At 36.2% G+C, this 27983-nt stretch overlaps 1 protein-coding gene across 1 annotated transcript; it reads right to left on the bottom strand.

Annotated features, from left to right (window-relative positions):
- Positions 1-890: 890 nt before the first annotated feature.
- On the bottom strand, positions 891-26234 carry LOC101882968 (uncharacterized). The gene is made up of 46 exons (XM_087276904.1): positions 26131-26234; positions 24647-24747; positions 24508-24543; positions 21805-21828; positions 21497-21520; positions 21216-21251; positions 19693-19725; positions 19461-19594; positions 19093-19359; positions 18914-19009; positions 18697-18832; positions 17805-17837; positions 16803-16850; positions 16687-16719; positions 16444-16577; positions 16081-16347; positions 15899-15994; positions 15682-15817; positions 14016-14048; positions 13830-13862; positions 13635-13664; positions 13504-13536; positions 13278-13411; positions 12908-13183; positions 12634-12729; positions 12418-12553; positions 8791-8823; positions 8217-8252; positions 8100-8132; positions 7856-7989; positions 7486-7761; positions 7310-7405; positions 7096-7231; positions 5647-5679; positions 5188-5235; positions 5075-5107; positions 4829-4962; positions 4460-4726; positions 4278-4373; positions 4067-4196; positions 3855-3988; positions 3487-3753; positions 3300-3395; positions 3082-3217; positions 2916-2998; positions 891-2815 (listed from the first exon to the last, which is right to left on the bottom strand). The coding sequence occupies exons 2-46, from the start codon at positions 24702-24704 to the stop codon at positions 2735-2737; spliced, it is 4644 nt and encodes a 1547-aa protein (XP_087133030.1). The 5' UTR covers positions 24705-24747; positions 26131-26234; the 3' UTR covers positions 891-2734.
- Between the last annotated feature and the right edge of the window lie 1749 nt (positions 26235-27983).

Consider the following 27983-nt stretch of genomic DNA (forward strand, 5'->3'; position numbering starts at 1 on the left):
ACTTTCATGAGTAGTCTCAAAATATTTCTGCTCCGTTTTCTCAGAAGAGCAAGACTCATTTTAATTGTACATATCATTTTATGTTTATTTTGTCTCCTCTCCTACACAAACATACTGTATATATAGATGAACTCATGACTAATCACCTGGTTGAACTGCGGTGACTTGTGTTGCAGCTTCTGTCATGGATCCTAAAAGAATGAACATACACAAAAATTACTAAGTACCTCAATAATTCACTTTATGAGGTGGGGTATTATTTGCTGACAAAAATACTCACAAGTTTCTTGGATTTATTCTTGGCACTTCTTAAAAACAGTAGGTTTTAATTCAAAGGTATGTCAGTACCTATCTTTGCAGTTGTTGTAGTTTCTGTGAAAGGAAAAACTGTTTAAATGATAATAAAAAAAAAACCCTGTAAAATAAATAACACGCATGCAATGATTTTTTATAATTTTTTATATGTTGTGGAAACAAAAATGTGGATCTAAAATGAGAGTATTTATACTGTAATTCCAGGAGACAAATACTAAAATTCAACAGTAATCCACAGAATGAGGCATGAACAGCTGAAAAACATTATGCCTCTCTTCTGACATACTTTTGGGCCACCTGCTGTTCAAATGCATGAAATGAAATTTAAAGATGATTTTCTTTTCTTAGTTTTACAGGGAAACGAGTACTAACATAAAAAAGAAATCTTGGATGGACACCAACTGAAAACCTTTCAGAAGAAAAACAGTGGCATGCAGTGACATTTATAACGTGAAAACTATTATCTAGAAAATACATTCACTAAGCCAACAGCGGAAACAGCACTGGGAAAAATAAATAAATAAATAAATAAATAAAGTCTAACTATTAGAACAAATAAACAAAACACAACATCATTTATCTTTTTCCTGTGGTATTTATTTAGTAAATGTGTTTCCATCAAAGTTCAATATAATTCTTATTGGATAAAATATTATTCAAATCACTTAAGCAAATATACATTTTTATGTGCATTTTGACATTTTATTCACATCTTAAAGTTTCCATAAAGTGCAATAAGATATATGTGTAAAAAATGTCCAGATTTTCACAACATGTTACTGTAATTTTTCACAGTTAATTACATTAGTATCACTCACAGTAATGTCTTGTATTCATAATTTTATTGTGAAATTAGGGCAGGCATCATGATTAAAGCAAATTACTGTAAAATGGGCTATATCTTTTGCATGTAAGTTATAGGAATTTTTTTTTTTATTTCATTCAACATAGCCATTAATACAAATAAACTTTTATACTAGTATGAGCACTTTTTAATATTTAGAAATAGCAGAATGTTATTGCAGCCTGTTTTGAAACAATATGAATGTCATAGTAAATTTTCATTTTTGGGTGCACTGCACCTTTAAATTTTATAAGGTTAATATGGAAATATGAAATCATTTTTAATGAACATAACTTTGTGCTCAGCCAAAAGCGTAATAAACTTAAACAAAAGTAATTGATTCATAAAACCAAACACTGTGAAACACCTAAAATGATTTCAAAGTCAGGGTAAATGCCAGAATGAATAACCAAGGAAAGCCTGCTTCAAGTAAAATATAGTTAATTCTGTGAAATCACAGTAATGGACTTTACTATCTACTGTGAAGTTACACTATATGGGTGTATTTTCACAGTAATTTAATGTAACTAAATCACAGTAAATTACTGTGATTTTACATACAGTATTTTACTGTGAAAGTAATGCAAATATTAGCCAGTAATTTACTGTGAATTTAAGGTCAGATTTTTTACAGTGTATGTGTAAAAACATGAACAGAAATAGATACTGAGTAATAAAAAAAAGATTAAAATTCAAAATATAATTTCAATAGACAAAAGTACAGTAATAGTTAAGCAACAATTTTAAATAAAAACAACAAGATTAAGACATCTGCTTGTGTATCTGCGTGCAAACATGTACAATGTAAAACAAAAATGTTGATCTTTTTTCCAATTCAAAAGCATAACTTCTTGTGTCAATCTAAATCAATCAAGAATTTAGTTCTTCCTTGTGTGCATTGAATAGACATCAACGTTAGTTTTTTTGAAGTTATCTCAAAAGTTATACTTAAAGTTATCTCTTTTTCATTAGTAATGTCCTAAAAGAGATGATCAAGGTTTTATGACAAAGATGTTAACCAGCAATGTTTATATAAACCTATAAACCTGTTGTTTATTTAGTTACGTCATATTGTATTTCTTCTGTCATTTAAGTTTTAAAGTAAGATGCACATCTAACATTTCATAAAACACAAGCATGATGAGAAAAGAGCTATAAAAACAGTCCAATTTCATGAAGAAACATAACTATATTATGTATTGTCAGAGAAGTGGCTAACTCATGTTATTTCATTCATATGAAAACATACCATTTTTAAAGTAGGCTCCCTACCCCTAAATCTACCCCTTATTGGAGTATGAGCTAATCAAAGTAAAATATATGAATGAAATAATCTGATTTAATGCGAATTAGCCACTAAATCAAAAAGTTACACATTGCCTTGAGATTGCATTGGAAAATCATTGATTAATTAATTAGGATAAATGAATACTATATTAGTTTGATTATAATAAATGTTTTTGTGTACATAATTGTGTGTGAATATGTTATATAATATGTTTAGCAAGCTGAGGGGTGATTAAATTTGGAAGTTTTTCTTCATGTGAAGCATCGACTTTCTGAGGTTTTTTCTGATCACGGCTGCACCTTTTTGACACGTCTTTTCTTTATCTCGAAGTTACCTGACAGCCCACGACTGACCAGTTCTTGTTTTATCTGAAGCACAGATGGACAGACAGATTAAAATGGACTTTATTTGCATCAAACTCCACTTGTTATCAATGTCTATTAAAAATAAAATTGCCAATTGACTTACTTGCTGCAGAACAGCCTCCAGGTTATCACTCTGTGTCAGGTCTAAATAAGACGTGAGCTTAAATTGGGTTCCTATGATATTTTCTAAAGAGAAACATAAACATAATTACACATTTTAACATTTGTACAGCAAACAAACCAGCATGTAAAACTGAATAAACATCTACCTAATCCTTTGTTTGAGATGAAGGCCCAGCGACCGGGAACGTTTACATTCGTTGTGTTCTTGAGGCTTCGGTAGTTGCCATTTGTTGAATCAGGGATCACAAAGTTGCTTACTGAGTTCATTGTGCTGTATCCAGCCTATTAAAACATGAAAACCAAATGTTGTGAAACATACAGAGTTAATGTGGAGTACAGAATGAAATCTGTATGTTTGTTTTACCTCTGTTGGTTCATATAAGACAGCACAGTCTCCATAATTCATTAGAAAGAAGGACCAATCACCGCCTGAAATTAAAACCACTTGGAACAGGATTGTCTGAAAAGAAACAACATGTCACCATAATTCAAAGATTACAGAATGTGTGACCTTAATAAGTAAGTAAACAAACAAATAAATGACTTTTTACCGGATTTGGCAGTAGATTGTACCTCCAAGTGGCAACAAAGACCCAGGAAGCATTAAAGCTTGTTGGAGAGAAATATTGGTTTACTTCCTGAGTGGCGCGGTCGAGCACACTTCCATTAGTGTACTGCTGATATGAGAATACTCCAGTGTAATAATCATCATAGTCATTCCAGAGCGGAGCAATGAAATCATCATTTCCTCCGAAAGGATTGATGTCAACATTTAATGTCGGTGAAATTGTGAATGAAAGAACTCCAGTATAAATAGCCTGAAATATGAGAAATCAATTTACATTCAGCAATAATCACAATCTGGCTTATCTCTGCGTTTGCATTAAGACTTTGACAGAGAATTAAACTGAATTCTTACGTATAAGCTGTTGTATGTGTGGCCAAAGAATGTAAATGGGGTTGAAAGAGCAACAGGATATGAGTTTTCATCGTAATTAACGTGGTGCTCAGTGTCTCCTACAGTTGAGCCGAATGGATAGAATATCGCTGGAGCTGCCAAAATAACACAAAGATGTCTAAATCTTTCTGATTCTGATGTGAACACAACAAATCCAAAAGCCAATAATATACCTGCCCATGCGTTGAAGGCCCAGCGACCGGGAACATTTACATTAGTCGTGTTCTTGAGGTTTCGGTAGTTGCCATTAATTGAATCAGGAATTACAAACTTGCTTATTGAATTTATTGTGTCAAATCCAGCCTATAAAACCAAATGTGTTGAATAAATACAGAGCTGATGTAGAAAATATATGACTGAATTTTAAATCTTGTGATGTTTTACCTCTGTTACTTCATATAACGAAGCACAGTCACCATAATTCATCAGAAAGAAGGAGCCTCCACTGCCTGAAATTAAAACTACTTGGAACAAGATTTGCTAAAAAGAAAAGGAAAACAAATTACATCACGATTCACTGTCTGTAATGTCTGTGACATGGAAGAAATAAAATAAATAACTTTTACCGGATTTGGCTGTAGATTGTACCTCCAGGTGGCAACAAAGACCCAAGAAGCTTGGAAGTTCACTGGAGAGAAATGCTGGTTTATATCCTGAGTGGCACGGTTCAGCACACTTCCACTTGTGTACTGCTGATATGAAATCACACCAGTTAAATAATCATCAAAGTCATTCCAGAGCGCAGCAATGAAATCTTCTCGTCCTCTGAAGGGACTATAGTAAGGGCCTGATGTTGATGTTATTGTGAATGTCAGGAGTCCATTATAAATAACCTGTAATATGAGAAATCAATTTACATCCAGCAATAATCACAATCTGGCTTAATCACTGCATTTGCATTCAGACTTCGACTTGCAATGGAACTGATTTCTTACGTATAAGCTGTTGTATGTGTGGCCAAAGAATGTAAATGGGGTGGAAAGAGCAACAGAAACGTGGCTTTCAGAACCAGTTTCAGAATATTCAGTGTCTCCTACAGCCGAGCCGAATGGATAGAATACTGCTGGAGCTGCAGAGAGAATGAAACACAAGAAAAGCGGAGTCAGAAACAGTCCCCAGAATTGTGTAATAGTTGCTGATTCTTAATTTAATGCAGTGCTCATTTGGAAGTCAGTAAATACCTGTCCATGGCTGTGCAGAACTCATCGCAACAACTGGTAAAGAAAAAAAACATTAGTATATAAAATATTCTGTGAAGTACAAATAAAGTGTCATCAGTAACTCACTGCATTACCTGGAGCAACTGTTGTGGTAATAGTAGTTGTTGTCGATGTAGTGGTAGCTGAAAAATATACAAAAATATAAACAGCAATGAATAATTCATAAAACTCCCTTAATTAGAGCAGTTTTCTTTAATATAACTTTCACCAGAAAAAAAAAGCTTAGACAATTGTTATCAAGGTGAAAAAAGGTTTGTTATAGTAATATTAGAGCATAAGGTAAAGATAAAAGGTGCCGCTCCATATGAAGGTAAACACTCAGAAACATGAAGAGCTAACACAACCAATGAACAACAAACAAACACAGAAACATATGGACTTATAGGGATATATAGGGAGAACAACAGGCTAACAAAAAACAAGATAGAGGAGAACAAATGTGGAGCCGGCAGGACAGAAAACCAGAAAATAAACCAGATCAAGCATTTATGTGCAGTACACAAAACACTGCATATATGTCAGTGCATTATTACCTGGTGTAACTGTGGTGTTTGGTGCGCTGTAAACTGAAATAATGGACAAAAGCAAAAACACTAATGAATCATTTATCAAACTCACTTCATGAGCTCATTTTTCTTTCCCATAACATCTCCATAAATAAACAAGCCCAGACATCAAAATAATAAATATGACAAAAATTTCTTCATCATTGTTATGATCACCAGCTGGAGTGCCCACAATGTCCTCTAGACCCATTACCATTGCCAGTCACCCGGACAACATTTCCCATCAGCCCTTGGACTAATCATTTATCCCAGCTGTTGCTCATTACACTGACTATTTAAGACTAAGGCTGCGTCCTAAACCGCCTACTACTCAGTAGGTACTGCATTTGAATTTAAACGTACTACTCGGCCGTTAGAAAAAAACGTTCTATACAGTATGAAAGTGTAAAGTATGAATGGAATTCGGACGTACTACATCCGCCGTTTTGTCATTGTCACGTGACCTACCTGCGTCAATTGCGTTGCTTTACTCCCATTCTTGAATTCGCTCGCGGGGCATCATGGGATAGCGCAGCATGCATGCGATGCGCACTCCAGAATCTCGCTGGAAGTAGTAAGTCATCCGGGTACTTCTCGCATACTGATTTTTGAATTCTATGAATTCGGACATACTACTCGGCTCACATACTGATTTTAGCGTCCTATATAGTATGGAAGTATGCGGTTTCTGACGCAGCCGAATGGTGCGGCGCGAATTGAGCGTTTTGCGCAAATCTCTCGAGTTCGAAAATCTGAACTTCAGCAGACTTTCGCGCCACATTAACCAATGAGAAACTTGCTCTTGTAGGGGCGTGATTCTGATGTAGAACTTGTTAATTGTGTCCCGGGGGAAATCTTCCAGCCTACACCGACAACAAGTTACCGGGCAGAAAGAAGCCCTGCCCATAGCGCAAATCCACATCTGTTCTGAAGTGTATTTGACTCGTGGATGAAGCTGATTTGATGCTCGAATGAAGTAAGTAAACTAAAATGTTCACGCAGCAATTTACGCGCGAATAGCGGGATTTATCCGCGTATTTCGCGTCTGGTGTGAACGCAGCAGAAGGCATGAAAATGAGGCATGTTAAATTACTATCTGAAAGCATGAACATGAATAATATTAGACACACACATGAACATATTTCTTAATGTCAAATATACTCCTAAAAAAAGAAAGGTGGGATCGGACATTGAAAAAATATACCATCTCTTTAGAAAAGAAAAAAAAAACCTATTATCTTTTCAAGCTTCCACTAATCTATGATTTGCTATTTGGTTTCTAATTTTAAAAAATCTATTTACTTCAACCTTTTTTTGTATGTTTATGTCATACGATGTCTGTATCAATTGAATTTTTGACAACTTCTAAAAAACACACAAACATACAGTAGTTTGACCATCAACTGAGTCATATACTTGATCAGACTCTTACAGTACCTGATCCGCTGGTTGCGTTGAAGGCCCAGCGACCGGGAATGTTTACATTAGTCGTGTTCTTGAGGTTTCGGTAGTTGCCATTAACTGAATCAGGAATTATAAACTTGCTTATGGAGTTTATTGTGTCGAATCCAGCCTAAAAACAAAATGTGTTGAATAAATACAGAGCTGATGTGGAAATTTTGATAGATTTTTAAATCCTGTGATGATTTACCTCCACTGCTTCATATAAGACAGCACAGTCACCATAGTTCAACAGAAAGAAAGATTCACCACTGCCTGAAATTAAAACCGCTTGAAACAGGATTGCCTGAAAAGAAAAGAAACAACGTTATGATTCACTGTCTATATAGTTTGTGACATGTAAACTTTAAAATACAAATATTTTACCGGGTTTGGCTGAGAACCATACTTCCAAGTGACAACAAAGACCCAATTAGCACTAAAGTTTGTTGTAGAAAAGTATTGGTTTATATCCTGAGTGGCGCGGTCGAGCACACTTCCATTAGTGTACTGCTGATATGAGAAATGACCAATATTGTAATAGTCATCAATGTCACTCCAGAGCGCAGCAATGAAATCATCATTTCCTCTTATGGGAGTATAGTTCGGTCCTGATGTTGCCACTGATGTTATTGTGAATGTAAGGAGGCCGGTATGCATAAGCTGTAAAACAATGTACATCCAACGATAATCACAATCTGGCTTATCAATTTCATCAGCATTTAGACTTTGACAGACAAAGGAACTGAATTCTTACGTATAACATGGTGTATGTGTGGCCAAAGAACGTAAATGGGGTCGAAAGACCAACAGAATATAAGCTTTCATCATTATAAACAGTTTGCTCAGTGTCTCCTACAGCCGAGCCGAATGGATAGAATATTGCTGGAGCTGAGGAGAATAAAACACAAGAAATGCAGAGTCAGAAAGAATCATCAGAATTGTGTAATAATTGCTGATTCTGAATTTAATGCAGTGCTCATTTGAAAGTCAGTAAATACCTGTCCACGGCTGTGCAGAACTCATCGCAACAACTGGTAAAGAAAAAAAGCATTTATAGATAAAATACTTCTGTGAAGTACAAATAAAGTGTCATCAAAAACACACTGCATTATTACCTGGAGCAACCGTTGTGGTTGTAAATGTGGTGGTAGCTGAAAAATATGCAAAAATTTTAACAGCAAATAATTATTCATTAAACTCACTTAATTAGAGAAGTTTTCTATAACATTCACCAGATTAAATGAAGCTTAGACATGAATGTATCAAGGTGGGGAAAAAAGGTTTGTTATAGCATGGTTTCCACTACATTCATTCTTCCATGGCGGGTCGCCCCGGCAAAATGAATCCCGCCACGGCTACATTACAGCTTCTCATTCAAAACATTCAGTCGTGTTTTTTTATAGCGGGTAATAATCACACCAAAACGTATTAAAAGGTAAGTGAATTACAACAGCGCAAACTTTTTTGTAACCGTGGTAGTGCTTTAAACACTCAGAAACATTAAAAGCTAACACAATCAATGACCTACGACAACAGCGGAAACATAGAGACTTATATTCAGGGAAAACAGGCTAACAAGATGCAGGAGAACAAATGTGGAGCCGGAAAGACAGAAAACCAGAAAATAAACCAGATCGAGCATTTCTGTGAAGTACACAAAACACTGCATATACCTCAGTGCATTATTACCTGGTGTAACTGGAGTATTTGGTGTGCTGTAAACTGAAATAATGGACAAAAGCACAAACACAAATGAATCATTAAATAAAACTTACTTCATAAGTGGCATGTTTCATCCCTTTCCCAGAACTTTCTCCACACATAAACAAGCCAGACATCAAAATAATATGACAAAAATCTTCATCATTGTTATGATCACCAGCTGGAGTGCCCACAATAGCCGCGTTTCCACTATCGCGCCTAAAGCGAGCGAGCCAGGGCGAGCCAAGGCCAGTGGCGTTTCCACTGTCACTTCCGGGGCCTAATCGGGCCAAAGCGGGGCTTTCTCGGGGCCAACGGCCAGCCTTTTTCGGCCCGCCGAATACCTTGGGCCAAGGAGGGCCAGCCGGGGCTTCGGGGCGGAGTGAAAGGAGAGGCGGGCACAGTTTTCCGATCGCACTCGAGTACATGCGCCAAACAAATAAATAAATAAGGGAAAGAAAACATCTGGAACAAATTATAGGCTGGGGTCTTTTTTGCATATGATCGCCCTTAAGTTTCTCTTTTAAATGTAAGGCTGTTGCATAAAATGATCTTTCTTTGCTGCATCTTTGATGTTTCAGTAACGCATAATAATCTGTACACCATATTAAAGACACAGCAGACAGTAAAGGTTTTCAAGAGGTTTTGTCAAGTTTAATACTGTGTGTGTTTTTGTGCGTTTAGATGCCTGTGTATGTGTGTGAGACGAAAAAAGCGCTCCATTCATAGCTCTGTTGATGCCGCGAGCGGCTTTTTTCTTTTCTTTTTATTGTTTTAATTTATTTTGGAGATAATACACTATATGAATACAACAGTAGGACATTAAACTTTACAAATTTCATGTCCACTTTTGTAGGCTCAAAACAATAGTGTCATATCTAGTTAAAATAGCCCTATATTGAAATAATTTAAAGAATTACAAATATTAGATAGGCCTATAATAAAATCACATTAAATAAATAAACCAATATAAAACTAACTAAAGCTATAGCTATAACAATTAGGTACTATATCAAACTGTTTCAAATTTATATTAAACTTTCATTTTTCAAAAGCCTCTTTGAAAAAAAGATTTTAGATATTTTTAAAAAAAAAATAAAAATAAATAAACACCGGAAAATGTTTTAAATATTATTTATAAAGTATTTGGATACGATGAAATTAATCAAATCATGCAAACAGAGCATTTTCGGGGTGAGTGAACGCAGAAACTAGGCGACCTTTTTTTCTGTCTGCAGCCGCGCAGGACTTTTTTGACGGAGAAAAACTGCAAGTTCAAAATGTGTTCTGTGTCCTCAAACAAGTGTGTGTGTTTTTATATGACGTGGTAAAATTAAAAAAGGACATTTTAAATACATAAAGAGCTTTATTAGTGCATAGCTGCTGAGCGCAACGAAATATAGGCTATATTTTATTACGTGCTGCTCTTATGTGCTGAAACACTGAACACTTTCCTTTACTTAAGATATAATAAGCAACATCTTTAAATAAAGGGAATTACCTATTAAGAGTCATAAACCCTATAGGGGGAAAATAATCATGTTTCAGTTCTCTCCGGAGCATTTGGGATGAATGTTGGACAGATTCTGTCTAGAGGATGTTATAAAAAACATTTTATATCGAGTTATTAACGGAGAATTTTATATATGTGGTGTTATATTATGGATGTGTGCGCTCCCTGCGCTCCGGGTCCCTCCGTTGGTGGCAAGACCACTGGATTTCGATGCCAGTCGGTCGGCGAGTAAATGAATATAATGAATGAAAACACACAGGCATGTGCGTATAGACATGCTTTGTACTGCTGTACAGTAACGTGTCATTTGTTTGTTTTGGTTGTCCTAATTTTAACAGTTTCGTGATGATGTGATGGTGTGCTTTATCTGCATGATTCTCGCTGAAGTGGGCGGTTTGAGTGACGTTCGATTCGGGGGATGTTCTGGGGGCGGGGTTTGTGTGACGCGCTGCGAGCTACTAGCCCCGCAGTAGAAACGCGACATAATTTCGGCCTCACTGCTCAACCTCCCGGGCGATTGGCCCGGCCTGGCCCGATATAAGCCCTGGCTCGCACTGGCCCGATAGTGGAAATGCGGCTAATGTCCTCTAGACCCATTACCATTGCCAGTCACCCAGACTACACTTCCCATAATCCATTGGACTAATAATTAATCCCAGCTGTTGCTCATTACACAGACTATTAAAGACTCACACTCAAATTCCTTCACTGTGAAGTCAATCCAAACCGGGCTCATTGTGGAAACGTAGTCCTGCGGACGTTTCTGCGGACCGCGAGATACGTCCCGGGAGGTAGGTATTCGAGCGTTTTTGGTTTTCGCGGATCAGCGAGAGGCTGCTGTGCGCGCTTTTTCATGTCTCAGGCGCCTCTCGGGAGCGCGCACCGTTCGCACCCGCGCTGTTCTCGCGCGAAAAGCCGCCGGATCGGCCGACCCGGCCGCCTTCCTCTTCTTCTTCCTTCTTCCCTAAACCCAAGCGACGGTTTGCAAATGCCGTCCAGAAAAAAAAAAAAGCAAAACCCCTCGTCTTCGATTTTGACCGCATTTTCGGATCCCACCGCGTTCTCGCCCTTATTTTTCAGATTCTGTTTTTCATCTTACCTGATTTCTGGAACCGCTGTTCCCCGGACTCGATCCCGCTCATCGTCCCTGCGGCCGGCTCCTCCTCCTTTTCCGGGGCCTCCGCTCCCCCGACGTAACGCTGTGAGCTAAGTGGACAAACTGGTTGCATCGGGAAAGCCCACCACTTGGAGGCGAGCCAGCGAGCGCGAACAGGAGGAGCGGAGTGGCGCCACACCGCCCCGCAGCGTTCGCTCGAAAAAAACTAATTGCAGCTGTACGTACCTCCGGCCACGTAAATCGCAGTCTCCAGAATCGTCCGAAGGGCTACGTTTCCAGAATGAGCTTGGGTTGAGTCAATCGCTTGCTGTAGTTGCATTTGTTAGCATTTCCTTTATTCCCTGCTTCGGCCTTGTCTGTGTTTGTGACTTTCTATATTTATTGATGATTTGCTGCCTACCCTGATTATTGCCTGCATCTTGGATTACTTTTATTGGAGTACTTTTTTTTTGTAAATTTGACATTGTAGTTTGATCCTGCCTCTTTTGACCATCCTTTTATAAAAAGACATAAAAAACTGCAGGTGGATCCTCAACTTCATTGTCACGCTCCTAAATCATTACATTACATTATTAAAGTTTTTGGACAGGATGTACTATTGGAGATCTTAGGCATGAAAATGATGCATGTTAAATTATCACCTGAAAGCATGAACATGACCATTATTAGATACACACACATGAACACATTTGACAAATATCAACTATACTCTTAAAAACAGAAAGGTGGGATCGGACATTGAAAAAATATACCGTCTTTTTAAAAAAGAAAAAAAGAAACCAATAACCTTTTTGAGCTTCTACTAATCTATGGTTTGCTATTTGGTTTCTAATAAAAAAATATATAAATCTACCTCAAGCTTATTTTTTGTCTGATTGTGTCATACGATGTCTGTATCAATTGAATCTTTGACAACTTCTACAAAACACACAAACATTGCTTGGCCATCAACTGAGTCATATACTTGATCAGACTCTTACAGTACCTGATCCGCTGGTTGCGTTGAAGGCCCAGCGACCAGAAACATTTACATTAGTCGTATTCTTGAGGTTTCGGTAGTTGCCATTAACTGAATCAGGAATTATAAACTTGCTTATGGAGTTTATTGTGTCGAATCCAGCCTAAAAACAAAATGTGTTGAATAAATACAGAGCAGATGTGGAAAATATATGATAGATTTTTAAATCCTGTGATGATTTACCTCCACTGCTTCATATAAGACAGCACAGTCACCATAGTTCAACAGAAAGAAAGATTCACCACTGCCTGAAATTAAAACCGCTTGAAACAGGATTGCCTGAAAAGAAAAGAAACAACATTATGATTCACTGTCTATATAGTTTGTGACATGGAAAACGTAATATATATATATATATATATATATATATATATATATATATATATATATATATATATATATATATATATATATATATATATATATATATATATATATATATGTATATGTATTTTACCGGGTTTGGCTGAGAACCATACTTCCAAGTGACAACAAAAACCCAAGAAGCACTGAAGTTTGTTGTAGAGAAATATTGGTTTATATCCTGAGTGGCGCGGTCGAGCACACTTCCATTAGTGTACTGCTGATATGAGAAAAGACCAATATTGTAATAGTCATCAATGTCACTCCAGAGCGCAGCAATGAAATCATCATTTCCTCTTATGGGAGTATAGTTCGGTCCTGATGTTGCCACTGATGTTATTGTGAATGTAAGGAGGCCGGTATGCATAAGCTGTAAAACAATGTACATCCAGCGATAATCACAATCTGGCTTATCAATTTCATCAGCATTCAGACTTTGACAGACAATGGAACTGAATTCTTACGTATAACATGGTGTATGTGTGGCCAAAGAACGTAAATGGGGTCGAAAGACCAACAGAGTATAAGCTTTCATCATTATAAACAGTTTGCTCAGTGTCTCCTACAGCCGAGCCGAATGGATAGAATATTGCTGGAGCTGAGGAGAATAAAACACAAGAAATGCAGAGTCAGAAAGAATCATCAGAATTGTGTAATAATTGCTGATTCTGAAATGAAGTCAGTTAATACCTGTCCACGGCTGTGCAGAAGTCATCGCAACAACTGGTACAGAAGAAAAAAACAAACATTAATTGATAAAATACTTCTGTAAAGTACAGAAATGACGCTCAGGCGTTGTCAGTATTTCACTGCATTATTACCTGGAGGAACTGTTGTAAATGTGGTGGTTTCTGAAAAATATACAAAAAATTTAAACAGCAACTTCATTCAATAAACTCACTTCATTAGATCAGTTTTCTTTACTATAACTTCCACCAGAATAAATGAAGCTTAAACATTATTTATCACATGAGTTTATAACTAACACATGAGTCTATAACTAACTGCATCATTACCTGGTGGAACTGTGGTTGACAGTGTGGTGGTTGCTGAAAGAATAAATAAAAAAGAAAACAGCAATAACCAAGTCATTAAACTTATGTCATTAGTGGAGTTTTCTTTTCTATGACTTTCACCAGAAACAACAGTCTTAGACATGATCAAGATAAAATAGAAAACTAGCTAAATTATTGCATCATTACCTGGTGTAACTGTGGTATTTGATGTGTTGTATACTGAAATAATGGACAAAAGCAAAAACACAAATGAATCATTTATTAAACTTAGTAAGTGGCATTTTTTCCCTTCCCATAACTTTTACCAAATAAACAAGTCCAGACATCAAAATAATAAATATGATAAAAATTACTTTATCATTGTTATGATCACCAGCTGGAGTGCCTACAATGTCCTCTAGACCCATTACCATTGCTAGTCACCCAGACTACATTTCCCATAATCCATTGCACTTATTATTTATATCAGCTGTTGCTCATTACACAGACTATTTAAGACTATAATAAGACTCACACTCCAATTCATTTGAGTCTTTTGACAGCTTTGTGGTCACGCCCTTAATTCATTACATTACAATATTAAAGTTTTTGAACAAAATGGACTATTGGATGTCTTAGACATGCAAATGGGACATGCTAAATTATTACCTGAATGCATGAACATGAATATTATTAGACACCCACGCACAAACACATTGTAAAAACTGATATTTGGGATGGGACATTAAAGCCTGGTTTATACTCCTGTGTCAAGTGACCGGCGTAACCCACGGCGCATGCAACGCGCGTAGCTGTGCATTTATACTTCTGCTTGCTGTCTCTGTATGTCTGCATTAACACTTCCGAAACGCCAGTTGGCAGTGAGGTGTAAATGTTCCTCTGTGTCGAGTTTCTTCGCTGATGTTTTGCTTTTCCTGAACTCTTCCGGGATGTACAAGTGGCTCAAACTCGCTCATTTTGAGGCAGGAACCGGCGGACGTGCAACAACTTTAACTATGAGGTAAACACAAAACAAAACTTTCCATCCGGAGCTCCTTCACGGGACTCCACACTTGTAAACAATCGATCCATCAGGCTCGCACCATTCACATGGCTCTCGGTCCCGCCCATACTCGACAGCGCTACCAAGCCGATCAGTCTCAGAGCTTGTGCTACTAGTCGTTGCGACGTGTAGTTACATTTTTTGAGAGGTGCACGTCAGCGACGCCGACGGCCACAACGAAGGGCTATGCGTCAACGCCGTAGCATACACTGGCGTTTGACGCAGAAGTATAAATAAAAGCCTTAAATACATATACTCTCTCAGTAAGAAAGAAAGAAGAAACCAACTGCCATTTCAAGTTTCCACTAGTCTATGATTTCCTACTTGTGTTACAGTCTAACTTGAAAAAAAAAAAACGATCTACTTCAAGATTAATTTTTTGTCCATGTTTAGATGTTTATTACATTTTTTAAAAAAAAGCAGTCTAATAGTTATGGTGCATGCCTTTGTGTTTCCCCATGAATGAGCACCTGTCTCTGTGAAGATTTTGTAGTATCATGCTCTCTCTCTCCCTCTCTTTGCCTCGCTCACTTTTTCTCTCTCACTCTTTCTCTCCCTCACTCTGCCTCTCTCCATGAGTGTCTCTGGAGTGTGCTCTCTGGCCTCAACACTTAAATCTTGTCTTGTCTAGAGTGGTTGCCTCATGATTTGCTACCTATTCTGCTTTTGTTTGCAGACAGTAAACAATCAATAGAATTTGTGCCACACAATGACTATATCATTCAAACTCTTTTGACAACTTCTTAAATGACACACAAACATAGCTTGGCCAACCACACACTCATGAACTTGATTAGACTCTTACAGTACCTGATCCGCTGGTTGCGTTGAAGGCCCAGCGGCCGGGAACATTTACATTAGTTGTGTTCTTGAGGTTTCGGTAGTTGCCATTAACTGAATCAGGAATTACAAAGTTGCTTACTGAGTTTATTGTGTCGAATCCAGCCTATAAAAGCAAATGTGTTGAATAAATACAGAGCTGATGTAGAAAATATATGACTGAATTTTAAATCCTGTGATGATTTACCTCTGTTACTTCATATAACGCAGCACAGTCACCATAATTCATCAGAAAGAAGGAGCCTCCACTGCCTGAAATTAAAACTACTTGGAACAGGATTTGCTAAAAAGAAAAGGAAAACAAATTACATCACGATTCACTGTCTGTAATGTCTGTGACATGGAAGAAATAAAATAAATAACTTTTACCGGATTTGGCTGTAGATTGTACCTCCAGGTGGCGACAAAGACCCAAGAAGCTTGGAAGTTCACTGGAGAGAAATGCTGGTTTATATCCTGAGTGGCGCGGTCGAGCACACTTCCATTAGTGTACTGCTGATATGAAATCAAGCCGGTGTAATAATCATCAAAGTCATTCCAGAGCGCAGCAATGAAATCTTCTTGTCCTCTGAAGGGACTATAGTTAGGGCCTGATGTTGATGTTATTGTGAATGTCAGGAGTCCATTATAAATAACCTGTAATATGAGAAATCAATTTACATCCAGCAATAATCACAATCTGGCTTAATCACTGCATTTGCATTCAGACTTCGAATTGAACTGAATTCTTACATATAAGCTGTTGTATGTGTGGCCAAAGAATGTAAATGGGGTTGAAAGAGCAACAGGATATGAGCTTTCATCGTAATTAACGTTGTGTTCAGTGTCTCCTACAGTTGAGCCGAATGGATAGAATATTGCTGGAGCTGCAGAGAGAATAAAACACAAGAAATGCAGAGTCAGAAAGAATCATCAGAATTCTGTGATAATTGCTGATTCTGAATTTAATGCAGTGCTCATTTGAAAGCTAAATACCTGTCCACGGCTGTGCAGAACTCATCGCAACAACTGGTAAAGAAAAAAACATTAATAGATAAAATACTTTTGTGAAGTACAAATAAAGTGTCATCAGTAACTCACTGCATTATTACCTGGAGGAATTGTGGTGGTAATAATAGGGGTTGTCGATGTAGTGGTAGCTAAAAAATATACAAAAAAGTAAACAGTAATGAATGATTCATTAAACTGCCTTAATTAGATCAATTTTCTTTACTAAAACTTTCACTTGAAAAAAAAGCTTAGACATTTTTTTTATCAAGGCATAAATAAAGGTTTGTTATAGAAATATTAGTGCATGAAATGCAGATGAGAGGGACGTGGCTCCATATGAAGGTAAACACTCAGAAGCATGAACAGCTAAAGCCTGGTTTATACTTCTGCGTCAAGTGACCGGCGTAACTCACGGCGCAGACAACGCTCGTAGCTGTGCATTTATACTTCTGCGCGCTGTCTCTGTTGGTCTGCATTAACACTTCCGAAATGCTAGTTGGCAGTGAGGTGTAAATGTTTCTCTGTGTCGAGTTTCTTCGCTGCCGTTTTGCTTTTCCTGAACACTTCCTGGATGTACAAGTGTCTCAAACTCGCTCATTTTGAGGCAGGAACCGGCAGACGTGCAACAACTTTAACCATGAGGTAAACACAAAAAAAAAACTTTCCATCTGGAGCTCCTTCACGGGACTCCACACTTGTAAACAATCACTCGCGCTATTCGCGCAGCTCTCGGTCCTGCCCAGACTCGTCAGCGCTACCAAGCCGACCAATCACAGAGCCTGCGCTACGCGATGTTGGGACGTGTAGTAACATTTTTGAGAGGTGCACGTCAGCGACACCGACGGCCACGGCGAAGGGCTATGCGTCAACGCCGTAGCATACGCCGGCTTTTGACGCAGAAGTATAAATCAGCCTTTACACAACCAATGAACAACAACAACAGCAGAAATAGGGAATTATAAACGAGATGAACAACAGGCTAACAAGAAAAAAAGGAGAAGGAGAACACGTGGAGCCGGCAGGAAAAAAAAACAGAAAATAAACCAGATCAAGCATTTCTGTGCAGTACACAAAACACTGCATATATCGCAGTGCATTATTACCTGGTGTAACTGTGGTGTTTGATGTGTTGTATACTGAAATAATGGACAAAAGCAAAACCACAATTGTATCATTCATTAAACTGCATGAGGTTTTTCATTTCCCATAACTTTCACCAAATAAACAAGCCCAGACATCAAAATAATAAATATGACAAAAAATTACTTTATTATTGTTATGATCACCAGCTGGAGTGCCTACAATGTCCTCTAGCCCCATTTTCATTGCCAGTCACCCGGACTACATTTCCCATAATCAATTGGACTAATCATTTATCCCAGCTGTTGCTCATTACACTGACTATTAAAGACTCACACTCAAATTCCTTCACTGTGAAGTCAGTCGCTTGCTGTAGTTGCATTTGTGAGTATTTCCTTTATTCCATGCTTCGGTTTTGTCTGTGTTTGTGACTTTCTTTATTTATACATGGTTTGCTGCCTACCCTGATTAATGCCTGCATCTTGGATTACTTTTTTGTAAATTCAACATTGTAGTTTGACTGTGTCTCTTTTGACCATCCTTTTATATAAAAATGCATGAAAATGAGGCACGTTAAATTATTACCTGAAAGCATGAACATGAATAATTTTAGATACACACAGATGAACACATTTGACAAATGTCAACTATACTTCTAAAAATAGAAAAGTGGGATCGGACATTGAAAAAATATACTATCTCTTTAGAAAAGAAAGTAGACACTAATTTTGAGCTTTCACTGATATATCATTTGCTGCTTGCTTTAAATTTTACTTACTACTAATCTAATTCAAGCTTATTTTTTGTCTGTTTGTGTTATACGATGTCTGTATTATTAGATTTTTCTTCTAAAAAACACACAAACATCGCTTGACCATCAACTGACTCGTATATGTGATCAAACTCCTACAGTACCTGATCCACTGGTTGCGTTGAAGGCCCAGCGACCGGGAACGTTTACATTAGTCGTGTTCTTGAGGTTTTGGTAGTTGCCATTAACTGAATCAGGAATTACAAAGTTGCTTATGGAGTTTATTGTGTCGAATCCGGCCTATAAAACAAAATGTTTTGAATGCACACAGAGCTGATGTAGAAAATATATGACTGTATTTTACATCCTGTGCTGCTTTACCTCTGTTATTTCATTTAAGGAAGCACAGTCTCCATAATTCAACAGAAAGAAAGATTCACCACCACCTGATATCAAAACTGCTTGGAACAGGATTGCCTGATAAGAAAAAAAACAACAACATCATGATTCACACTCTGTATAGTCTGTAATATGGAAAAAATATAATAAACAGTATTTACCGGATTTGGCTGAAAATTGTATCTCCAGGTGGCAACAAAGACCCAGGAGGCACTAAAGTTTGTTGTAGAGAAGTATTGGTTTATATCCTGAGTGGCACGGTCGAGCACACTTCCATTAGTGTACTGCTGATATGAAATCAAGCCAGTGTAATAATCATCAAAGTCATTCCAGAGCGCAGCAATGAAATCTTCTTGTCCTCTGAAGGGACTATAGGTAGGTCCTGATGTTGCTGTCATTGTGAATGTCAGGAGTCCATTATAAATAACCTGTAATGTGAGAAATCAATTTACATCAAGCAATAATCACAATCTGGCTTATCACTGCATTTGCATTCAGACTTTGACTGAGAATTGAACTGAATTCTTACGTATAAGCTGTTGTATGTGTGGCCAAAGAATGTAAATGGGGTGGAAAGAGCAACAGAAACGTGGTTTTCAGAACCAGTTTCAGAATATTCAGTGTCTCCTACAGCCGAGCCGAATGGATAGAATATTGCTGGAGCTGCAGAGAGAATAAAACACAAGAAATGCAAAGTCAAAAATAGAATAGTATGCCAATTCGTATATGAATGCAGCATTAATGTAAAAGTCAGTAAATACCTGTCCATGGCTCTGCAGAAGTCATCGCAACAACTGTTAAAGAGCAAACAATAAGTGATGAAACATTTCTGTGAATTACAAACACATTTTGCAGGAGTTATCTAAAACAGGGGTTCTCAACTGGTTTGGCCATGGGACTCACATTTTCACATGGTCATCAAGCCGCGATACAAATTTTTAGGAATTATAATATAATTTTAGGAATTATAATTAATTTGTATTTAATTGTTAACATACACAACTAGTGACAGATAAATCATAAGAAAATCACTAAGACTTACAAATAAACAATATTTTACTGCTGTCATTTAACAAAATGTATCAAATTATAGAAATATTACAGGGTAAAAATGTCAAATACTGTAAACAGTGGTTAGAGTAAAGAAAAGTTCAGTTACCATGAACTAAACTGAACTGTTTATAAAACATTAACATTGATCTGGTTGAACTGAAAAGAAACCAGCAAACTGAAGTAAAATTATTAAATGAATCATAACCATTTTATAATAATCACCAGTTATTTGCTGTTCTGCTTTTGTGTGGGCTTTCTTGGCCTTTGCTACACGGTGAGCACAGTAAGATGTACTTGTTTTGAACATGAATATGTCCGGCACTTTTGTGATGCCCTCAGCTATTAAAGTCGTCTTAGAAAATAGTCCACAGGTTTTCCCTTGCAACTGGGATGTTTGGTTTCTAAATGCCGTTTTAATTTAGGTTTCATCCTCTCTTGTGAAAGCACCTCACTACATATAACACACTGAGGTTTTAAGCCTTTTTTGTCTTTAAAATATGTTAATCCACACTTTACATATTCGTGGTCGGACTTGCGCTGGAATTTCACATGTCAAAAGGGTATATGCCAAGCAAATGTTTTTCTCATACTGATAAAATTCCGGTGAGCTGTTATTGTGAACTTTTTTCCATTTTATATGGTTCCTTATACAGCATTGATGTTGTAATGTCATTAAAATACATTCAGTTAAATAAACTTTGGCATTCATTTAGTTGCTCTAGCATAAAACGAGACAAAAAGCCGTTTACTGGCACGCGCCCGTCAGAATCGGCAGGCTAGCGCAGAACCTCCATTGAATATACTGGGGTAAAATAAATGCTCATTTTATAAAGACATGGCAGAGGGAATGTAATTTACAGCAGTGCTTCTTGTACAATCTGAGACCCACTTTATATCGGATATCCCTCAGCCAGTGGAGATCGCTGATTTTTAAAGAAAACTTAATCTTAAACGCGCCGGTTTTTGCATTGCATACAGTTCGCCGAAAGCGCTTAACCCAGGTTACTGGCAAATTAAAAGTCCCATTGGCATGCTTCGGCATATACCCTAATGTTACGGTTGTCGCACACGCATTTCAAAATAAAAGTCCGATATAAGCAAAATAAGTTAAATATTAAACTTTTGTTGTTGTTTTTGATCACACACTTCGCGATCCACTGAAAATGTTCCCGCGACCCACTTTTTGGTCGAGACCCACCAGTTTAGAAACACTGGTCTAAAACATCATTACCTGGTGGAACTGTGGTGCTTGTGAATGCGGTGGTTTCTGAAATAATAAACACAATTAAAACAACAATAAATGAATCATAAATCTTACTACAGATTGCAGTACTCTTTAGTTAATTTTCAGCAGAAACAAGCAAACCTTGACATAATAATTAAAATAAATAAATAATAGTTTTAATATTGTAACATTAGGTCATAAGAATAGGGCATAAGAATAGGGCATGAGAGAGTCCAGAGCAGGGAACAAGAACATCTAAAAAATTTGTATTTGATTGTGTTTACTACCTGATGATGGATCTGTGCTGGTTGCTGAAAAACAAACACAATAAAAACATTATTCAATAATTCGTTAAACTGTGTTTACAATTTTCACCTGAAATGACCGGGTGAAATAAGCCTTGACATAAAAAAAAACATCTACAAAGTTGTCATCATTGGTGGCTTTACATCCTTCATGTCAGTCAATTAATTATCAAGGTTTTCTACAGAAAGCAATGGGATTGATTGCTGTATCTGAAAACAGCAGCTAAACACTCACAATGTTAATTATCATATGTCTTGGGTGTAAAAAATCAAACATTCTAAATGAATACCTGCTGATTCTGCTGTGGTAGTTTCTGAAAACATGAAGACAAATGTTATTAGATATTACACAAACTCATTTGATCAACACATATTTTTCATCGAAAAAGAAAGTTGGGGCAGGACATTATAAAACACCTCCCTTTAAGAGTAAATTGGAACAAATGAGTCACCATTAAACAGCAGATGTGATGATGTGAAGCAACTACTGTAAAGGGGCGGGCTTAGTTTTGTCCATTGGAAATAGACAGCATGGCTGTGGTTTGCTATTGGTGGATATTATGGGTAACACTTTACTATAAACTTGTATTACTGTAGTTAACATGAATGAACAGTGAAAAACACATCTGTTATGCATCACTTAATCTGTGGTAATTTTAATAACTGACTAATGTATTAATTAATAAATGAGTCAACACAAACTAATGGTGAACAACGACTATTATGTAGTATATTTCTTTGTTAAAGCCTCAATCCAAAATGGACTAAATTCATTTATTTCCTTAAAACTCTACACACTATACCCCTTAATGACAATGTGAACACAGATTGTTTGAAATTGTTGCAAATTTGTTAAAAATAAAAAGCTGAAAAATCACATGTACAACAGTATTCACAGCCTTTGCTCAATACTTTATTGATGCAGCTTTGGCAGCAATTACAACCTCAAGTCTTTTTGAATATGATGCCACAAGCTTGGCACACCAGTCTTTGGGTTTTTCTGCCCGTTTCTCTTTGCAGTATCTCTCAAGCTCTATCAGGTTGGATGGGAAGCGACAATGTTCAGCCATTTTCAGATCTCTCCAGAGATTTTCAATAGGATTTAGGTCTGGGCTTTGGCTGGGCCACTCAAGGACATTCACTGAGTTGTTGTGAAGCCACTTCTTTGATATTTTGGTGTGTGCTTTGGGTCATTGTCCTGCTGGAAGATGGACCGTCACCCCAGTTTGAGGTCAAGAGCACTCTGAAGCAGGTTTTCATTCAGGATGTCTCTGTACATTGCTGCATTCATCTTTCCTCTATCCTGACTAGTCTTTCAGTTCCTGCTGCTAAAAAAACATCTCCACTTTAGGAATAGTATTAGCCAGGTGATATGCGGTGCCTGATTTTCTCCAATTGTAGCGCCTGGCATTCACTCCAAAGAGTTGATTTTTAGTCTCATTAGACCAGAGAATTGTGTTTCTTATGGTCTGAGAGTCCTTCAGATGCCTTTTGGCAAATTCCAGGCGGGGAGTGGCTTCTGTCTGGCCACTCTACTGGTTGTCCTTCTGTAAGGTTCTCCTCTCCACAGAAGAACGCTGGAGCTCAGACTGAGTGGACCATCGGGTTATTGATCACCTCCCTGACTAAGGCCCTTCTCCCCTGATCCCTCAGCTTAGATAGCCGGCCAGCTCTAGGAAGAGTCCTGGTGGTTCCAAACATCTTCTACTTACGGATGATGAAGGCTGCTGTGCTCATTGGAACTTACAGAGCAGCAGAATTTTTTCTGTAACCTTCCTCAGACTTGTGCCTCAAGACGATCCTGTCTCGGAGGTCTACAGACAATTCCTTTGTCTTCATGCTTGGTTTGTGCTTTGACATGCACTGTCAACCCTGGGACCTTATATAGACAGGTGTATGCCTTTTCAAATCATGTCCAATCAGCTGAATGGACCACAGGTGAACTCCGATTAAGCTGCTGAAACGTCTCAAGAATGATCAGTGGAAACAGAATGCACCTGAACTCAATTTAGAGCTTCACGACAAAGGCTGTGAACACTGATGTACATGAGAATTTTTTTTTTTTTAATAAATTTGCAACAATTTCAAAAACTCTATTTTCACATTGTCATTATGGGGTATTGTGTGTACAATGTTGAAGAAAAATAAATGAATTTCATCCATTTTGGAATAAGGCTGTAACATAAAAAAAAGTGAAAAAAAGTGAAGTGCTGTGAATACTTTCCAGATGCACTGTACATCCTAATGCATTTACATTAACAGCCTAATTAGAAGATTTGATCATGGATTACATAACACAACCTAACAATGAACGGCATTTATTCAGCAATACTAAATATCTTTATATAAACTGTTAAACTGTTCACTGTTAATTAATGCATTAAACTTACATTAACTAGTACAACCTTATTGTAAAGTGTTACCATATCGAGCCAGTAAACAAATAATTACGAAAACCATTTTTTTATCAAAGAATGAAACATATAAATACATAATTTATACCAATAAATATTGCAATGCTCCACAAAAACAAACAAACAAACAAACAAACAAACAAACAAACAACAAAACACCTAAATACTTTCAGAGATGACCCATGTTTTCCCATATAAACACACAGATTTTTCATCAGGAAAAACCAGATAATCCAGTAATGATGTGTGACAAAAACACCACTGAACTGCACACATCAGGAAGGAACTAAAAGAAAGTAGTATAACAGTCAAACCGCCTATAAAAAAAAGACAATTCTGTCACCATTTACTCTTCCTCAAGTCATTCCAAACACGTATTGTTTTTATTTATTCTGTTAAACACAAATTTGTTGTGAAGAAGGCTGAAAATCTGTAACCATGGGAAGAAAAACAAATCTAGAGGTCAATAGTTACAGGTTTGAACTTTTTTTTAAATATCTTTTGTGTTCAACAGAATAAAGAAACCCATAAAGGTTTGGAACGAGTAAAGGGTGAGAATTTTTTTTTAATAGGGTTTACCTGTCAATGTTGTTTCAGTAGTCGTTTGTGCCCTGGCTATTTAAGAAAAAAACAAATGGCATTACATTTAGAAATGAGTTAATTGTATTGTCTTCAGCACATTAAGACACAATCAGACAGATGATTAAAAGATACATACTCAGTGGCAGGACTGGTATGAACAGCAGCAGATGCTGTAAAACCAGAATTAACTTCATGATGTTGAAGTCAGAGATAACAGCACACGTAGAAGTCCTTCTGCTATAAAGAAGGAGAGAACTTAATTGTTTTATATTATATTAATTATTAGATTTATTTAAGACACTTTTAGTCCCAATGAGTAGAGCTTCAGTTTTGTCACAATTCAATTTTAGAAAGTTAGCTGAAACCAAATTTTACACAGTTGAAGTCAGAATTATTAGCCCATCGTTATTGTGTAATGATGGTTTGTCCTGTAGACTATCTAAAAAAATCTAAAAAAAAAAAAAAAAAAAAAAAAAAAAAAAAAATATATATATATATATATATATTTTTTTTTTTTAAATTTATTTATTTATTTATTTTTTTTTAGATAGTCTACAGGACAAACCATCATTACGCATGACAAATGTATCATTACACAATAACTTGCCTAATACCGTAATCTGTCTAGTTAACCTAATTAACCTAGTTAAACCTTTAAATGTCACTTTAAACTGTTTACAAGTGTCTTGAAAAATATCAAGTAAAATATTATTTACTGTCATCATAGCAAAGCTAAAATAAATCAGTTATTAGAAATGAGTTATTAAATCTATTATGTTTAGAAATGTGCTGAAAAAAACTGAAATTGGGGAAAAAATAAACGGGGCAAAAAACTCTGATTTCAACTATATATGTATATATATATATATATATATATATATATATATATATATATATATATATATATATATATATATATATATATACACAGTTGAAGTCAGATTTATTAGCCCCCTTTTGATGTTATTTTATTATTTAAAATATTTATATCAAGTAAAATATTATTTACTGTCATCATGTCAAAGATAAATTACAGCAATTCAATAAAAGTAAAATATAAGTAAAAATATAAAATATAAGTATCATAAATATTCCTTTTTCAAATAAAAAAATATAACAAATAACTCTTTAAAAACTCTTTAACTCTGGAAAAAATAAAGCAGTAAATAATATTTTACTAGATATTTTTCAGGACACTTCTATACAGCTTAAAGTGAGATTTAAAGGCTTAACTAGGTTAATTAGGTTAACTAGGCAGGTTAGGGTAATTAGGCAAGTTATTGTATAATGATGGTTTGTTCTGCGGATTATCAAGAAAAAAAATATAGCTTAAAGGGGCTAATAATATTGTCCCTAAAATGTTACTTAAAAAATTTAAAACTGCTTTTATTCTAGCCGAAATAAAACACAGAAGACTTTCTCCAGAAGAAAAAATATTATCATACTGTGAGCATTTCCTTTCTCTGTTAAACATCATAATAAAAATATTTAAAAAAGAAGAAAAAAAGTCTTCTTTTTTAAGTTTTAGCACTCACACATTCACTCATCTAATGCTATGTAACTGTTTTACTGTCTGTCAGCGTATTACACAAGCACAAGTAATGATAGTGTTTTACTTACAGTTGACAGCTTCATCCAACAGGCTCATCTACAGTGGTGTTGCAGGAAGCATGTTTGGTTTATATACTGTACGCCCCTGCAGCACTGTTATGAGGACACATTTTCTAGAATCGGACAAAATATTTTATCTTCAATGGATCACCAACACTAGTTATTACACAACTTTAAGTCGAAGCTCTTGAACTTCAAACATCAAATAACTTTTAGATTTATTATAATAATGTGTACTGTTAACCTGTAGAGGCCTTTACACTATTAAACAATTTTACAGCACTATTTAGTCAATCATAAATACCAAATATACATACAGTTGAGGTCTTATTAGCCCTCCTGTTAAATTGAAATTTTCTCACCTTCTGTTTAACGGAGAACATTTAAAAATATAATAGTTTTAAAAACTCATTATTAATAGCTGATTTATTTTCTCTTTGTCATGATAACAATAAAAAATATTTGACTAGATATTTTTCAAGATACTATAGTATTCAGCTTAAAGTAACATTTAAAGGCTTTAGTAGGTTAATTAGGTTAACTAGGCAGGTTAGGGTAATTAGGCAAGTTATTCTAAAAAGGTTTTTTTCTAGCCCAAATAAAAGAAATACGACTTTCTCTAGCAGAAATAAAAATATTGGAAATACTGAGAAAAAGTTTTTGCTTTGTTAAATTTAATTTGAGAAATACTTGGAAAAAGAAAAAACTCACAGGAGGGTGAATAATTTTGACTTCATATATATATATATATATAGTCATTGGAGGTAACAAGAGTTGCAAAACAATGATCTCACGTTTACCGAAATGTAAGATTATCTTGTTGTTTCCTGTTGGAATGCAAAGTTCTGCCAAGAACAGAAAACTGGAAAATCAGAATAGTTGGCCTAACAATTCATCAACAAAGTGCAGAATGTAGAGCTGTACTGTAAACAAGAGTCCTTCTCTAGAAAGCACAAGTGTTACTTTGTTTCAGCAACACGCAGGTGCTTATACAGAGATAACAGAGCTCACATTTATGACTATCTATTTCAAGTAAAAAAAAATAATAATGACTTACTGTTCTGGCAGACTTCAGCGCCCCTGATCAAGTGGATAGAACAAGTTTAGCCTGCACCAGAATGGAAGCCATTTTATGCTGATAAAAGTGTTGACAGTGTTTGTGGTTACTTTGTGTTCAAAGTAAAAAATGTAGAAACATTAATTTAACAATTAAATAATACATTGTTTAGAAACTACACCAAATGGATTCTGCTGCTGTCAGACTCGGGAATCTATTCAGTGTGTATATTTTCACAGTGCATTGTGGGTATTCTCAAGCCATTGAGTTTACATTGATTTTTATCCCATTATTGAGGTGCATTGTGGAATTGAATAAGTACACTTCAGAATGTCCACTATATAATTATGCACTGTTTAGGGGTAAAGGGGGCGATTTCAGATACAGCCGAACAAGAAATGATTGGGTAGGGGAGGGGCCAAGGGGACAGTCATAAACGTAAATAAATGAAAATGTGTTAACTAAAATGCAAAATTTATTTTATCAGTATATTGTTTCATCTTGTTTCATTTTATTAATTTCAATATGCTGTAAATTAACTAGCTTAAACGTGTGCATGATGTCAACCTGCTTTAAAAGGACCTATTTGGAGTTCTGCATACAGTAAAGAGGAGAGACTTTTTATGTCAAATACATCTATTGCTTATCTAAGCTCATAAAACATTCAACATTTCTCAGAATAAATATCAACTTAATTTTAGACGTTTCGCCTGTAGAAGTTGGAACTTTTTAAGCACTAATATAAGCGTTAGCCAATCAGATCGCTTTGTGCGAATACCCCAGCTTAAAGAGCAAAGCCAACTTT

Source organism: Danio rerio, chromosome 12 (genome assembly GCF_052040795.2).
Source record: "Danio rerio strain M-AB ecotype USA chromosome 12, GRCz13ab, whole genome shotgun sequence".
NCBI lineage: Eukaryota > Metazoa > Chordata > Actinopteri > Cypriniformes > Danionidae > Danio > Danio rerio.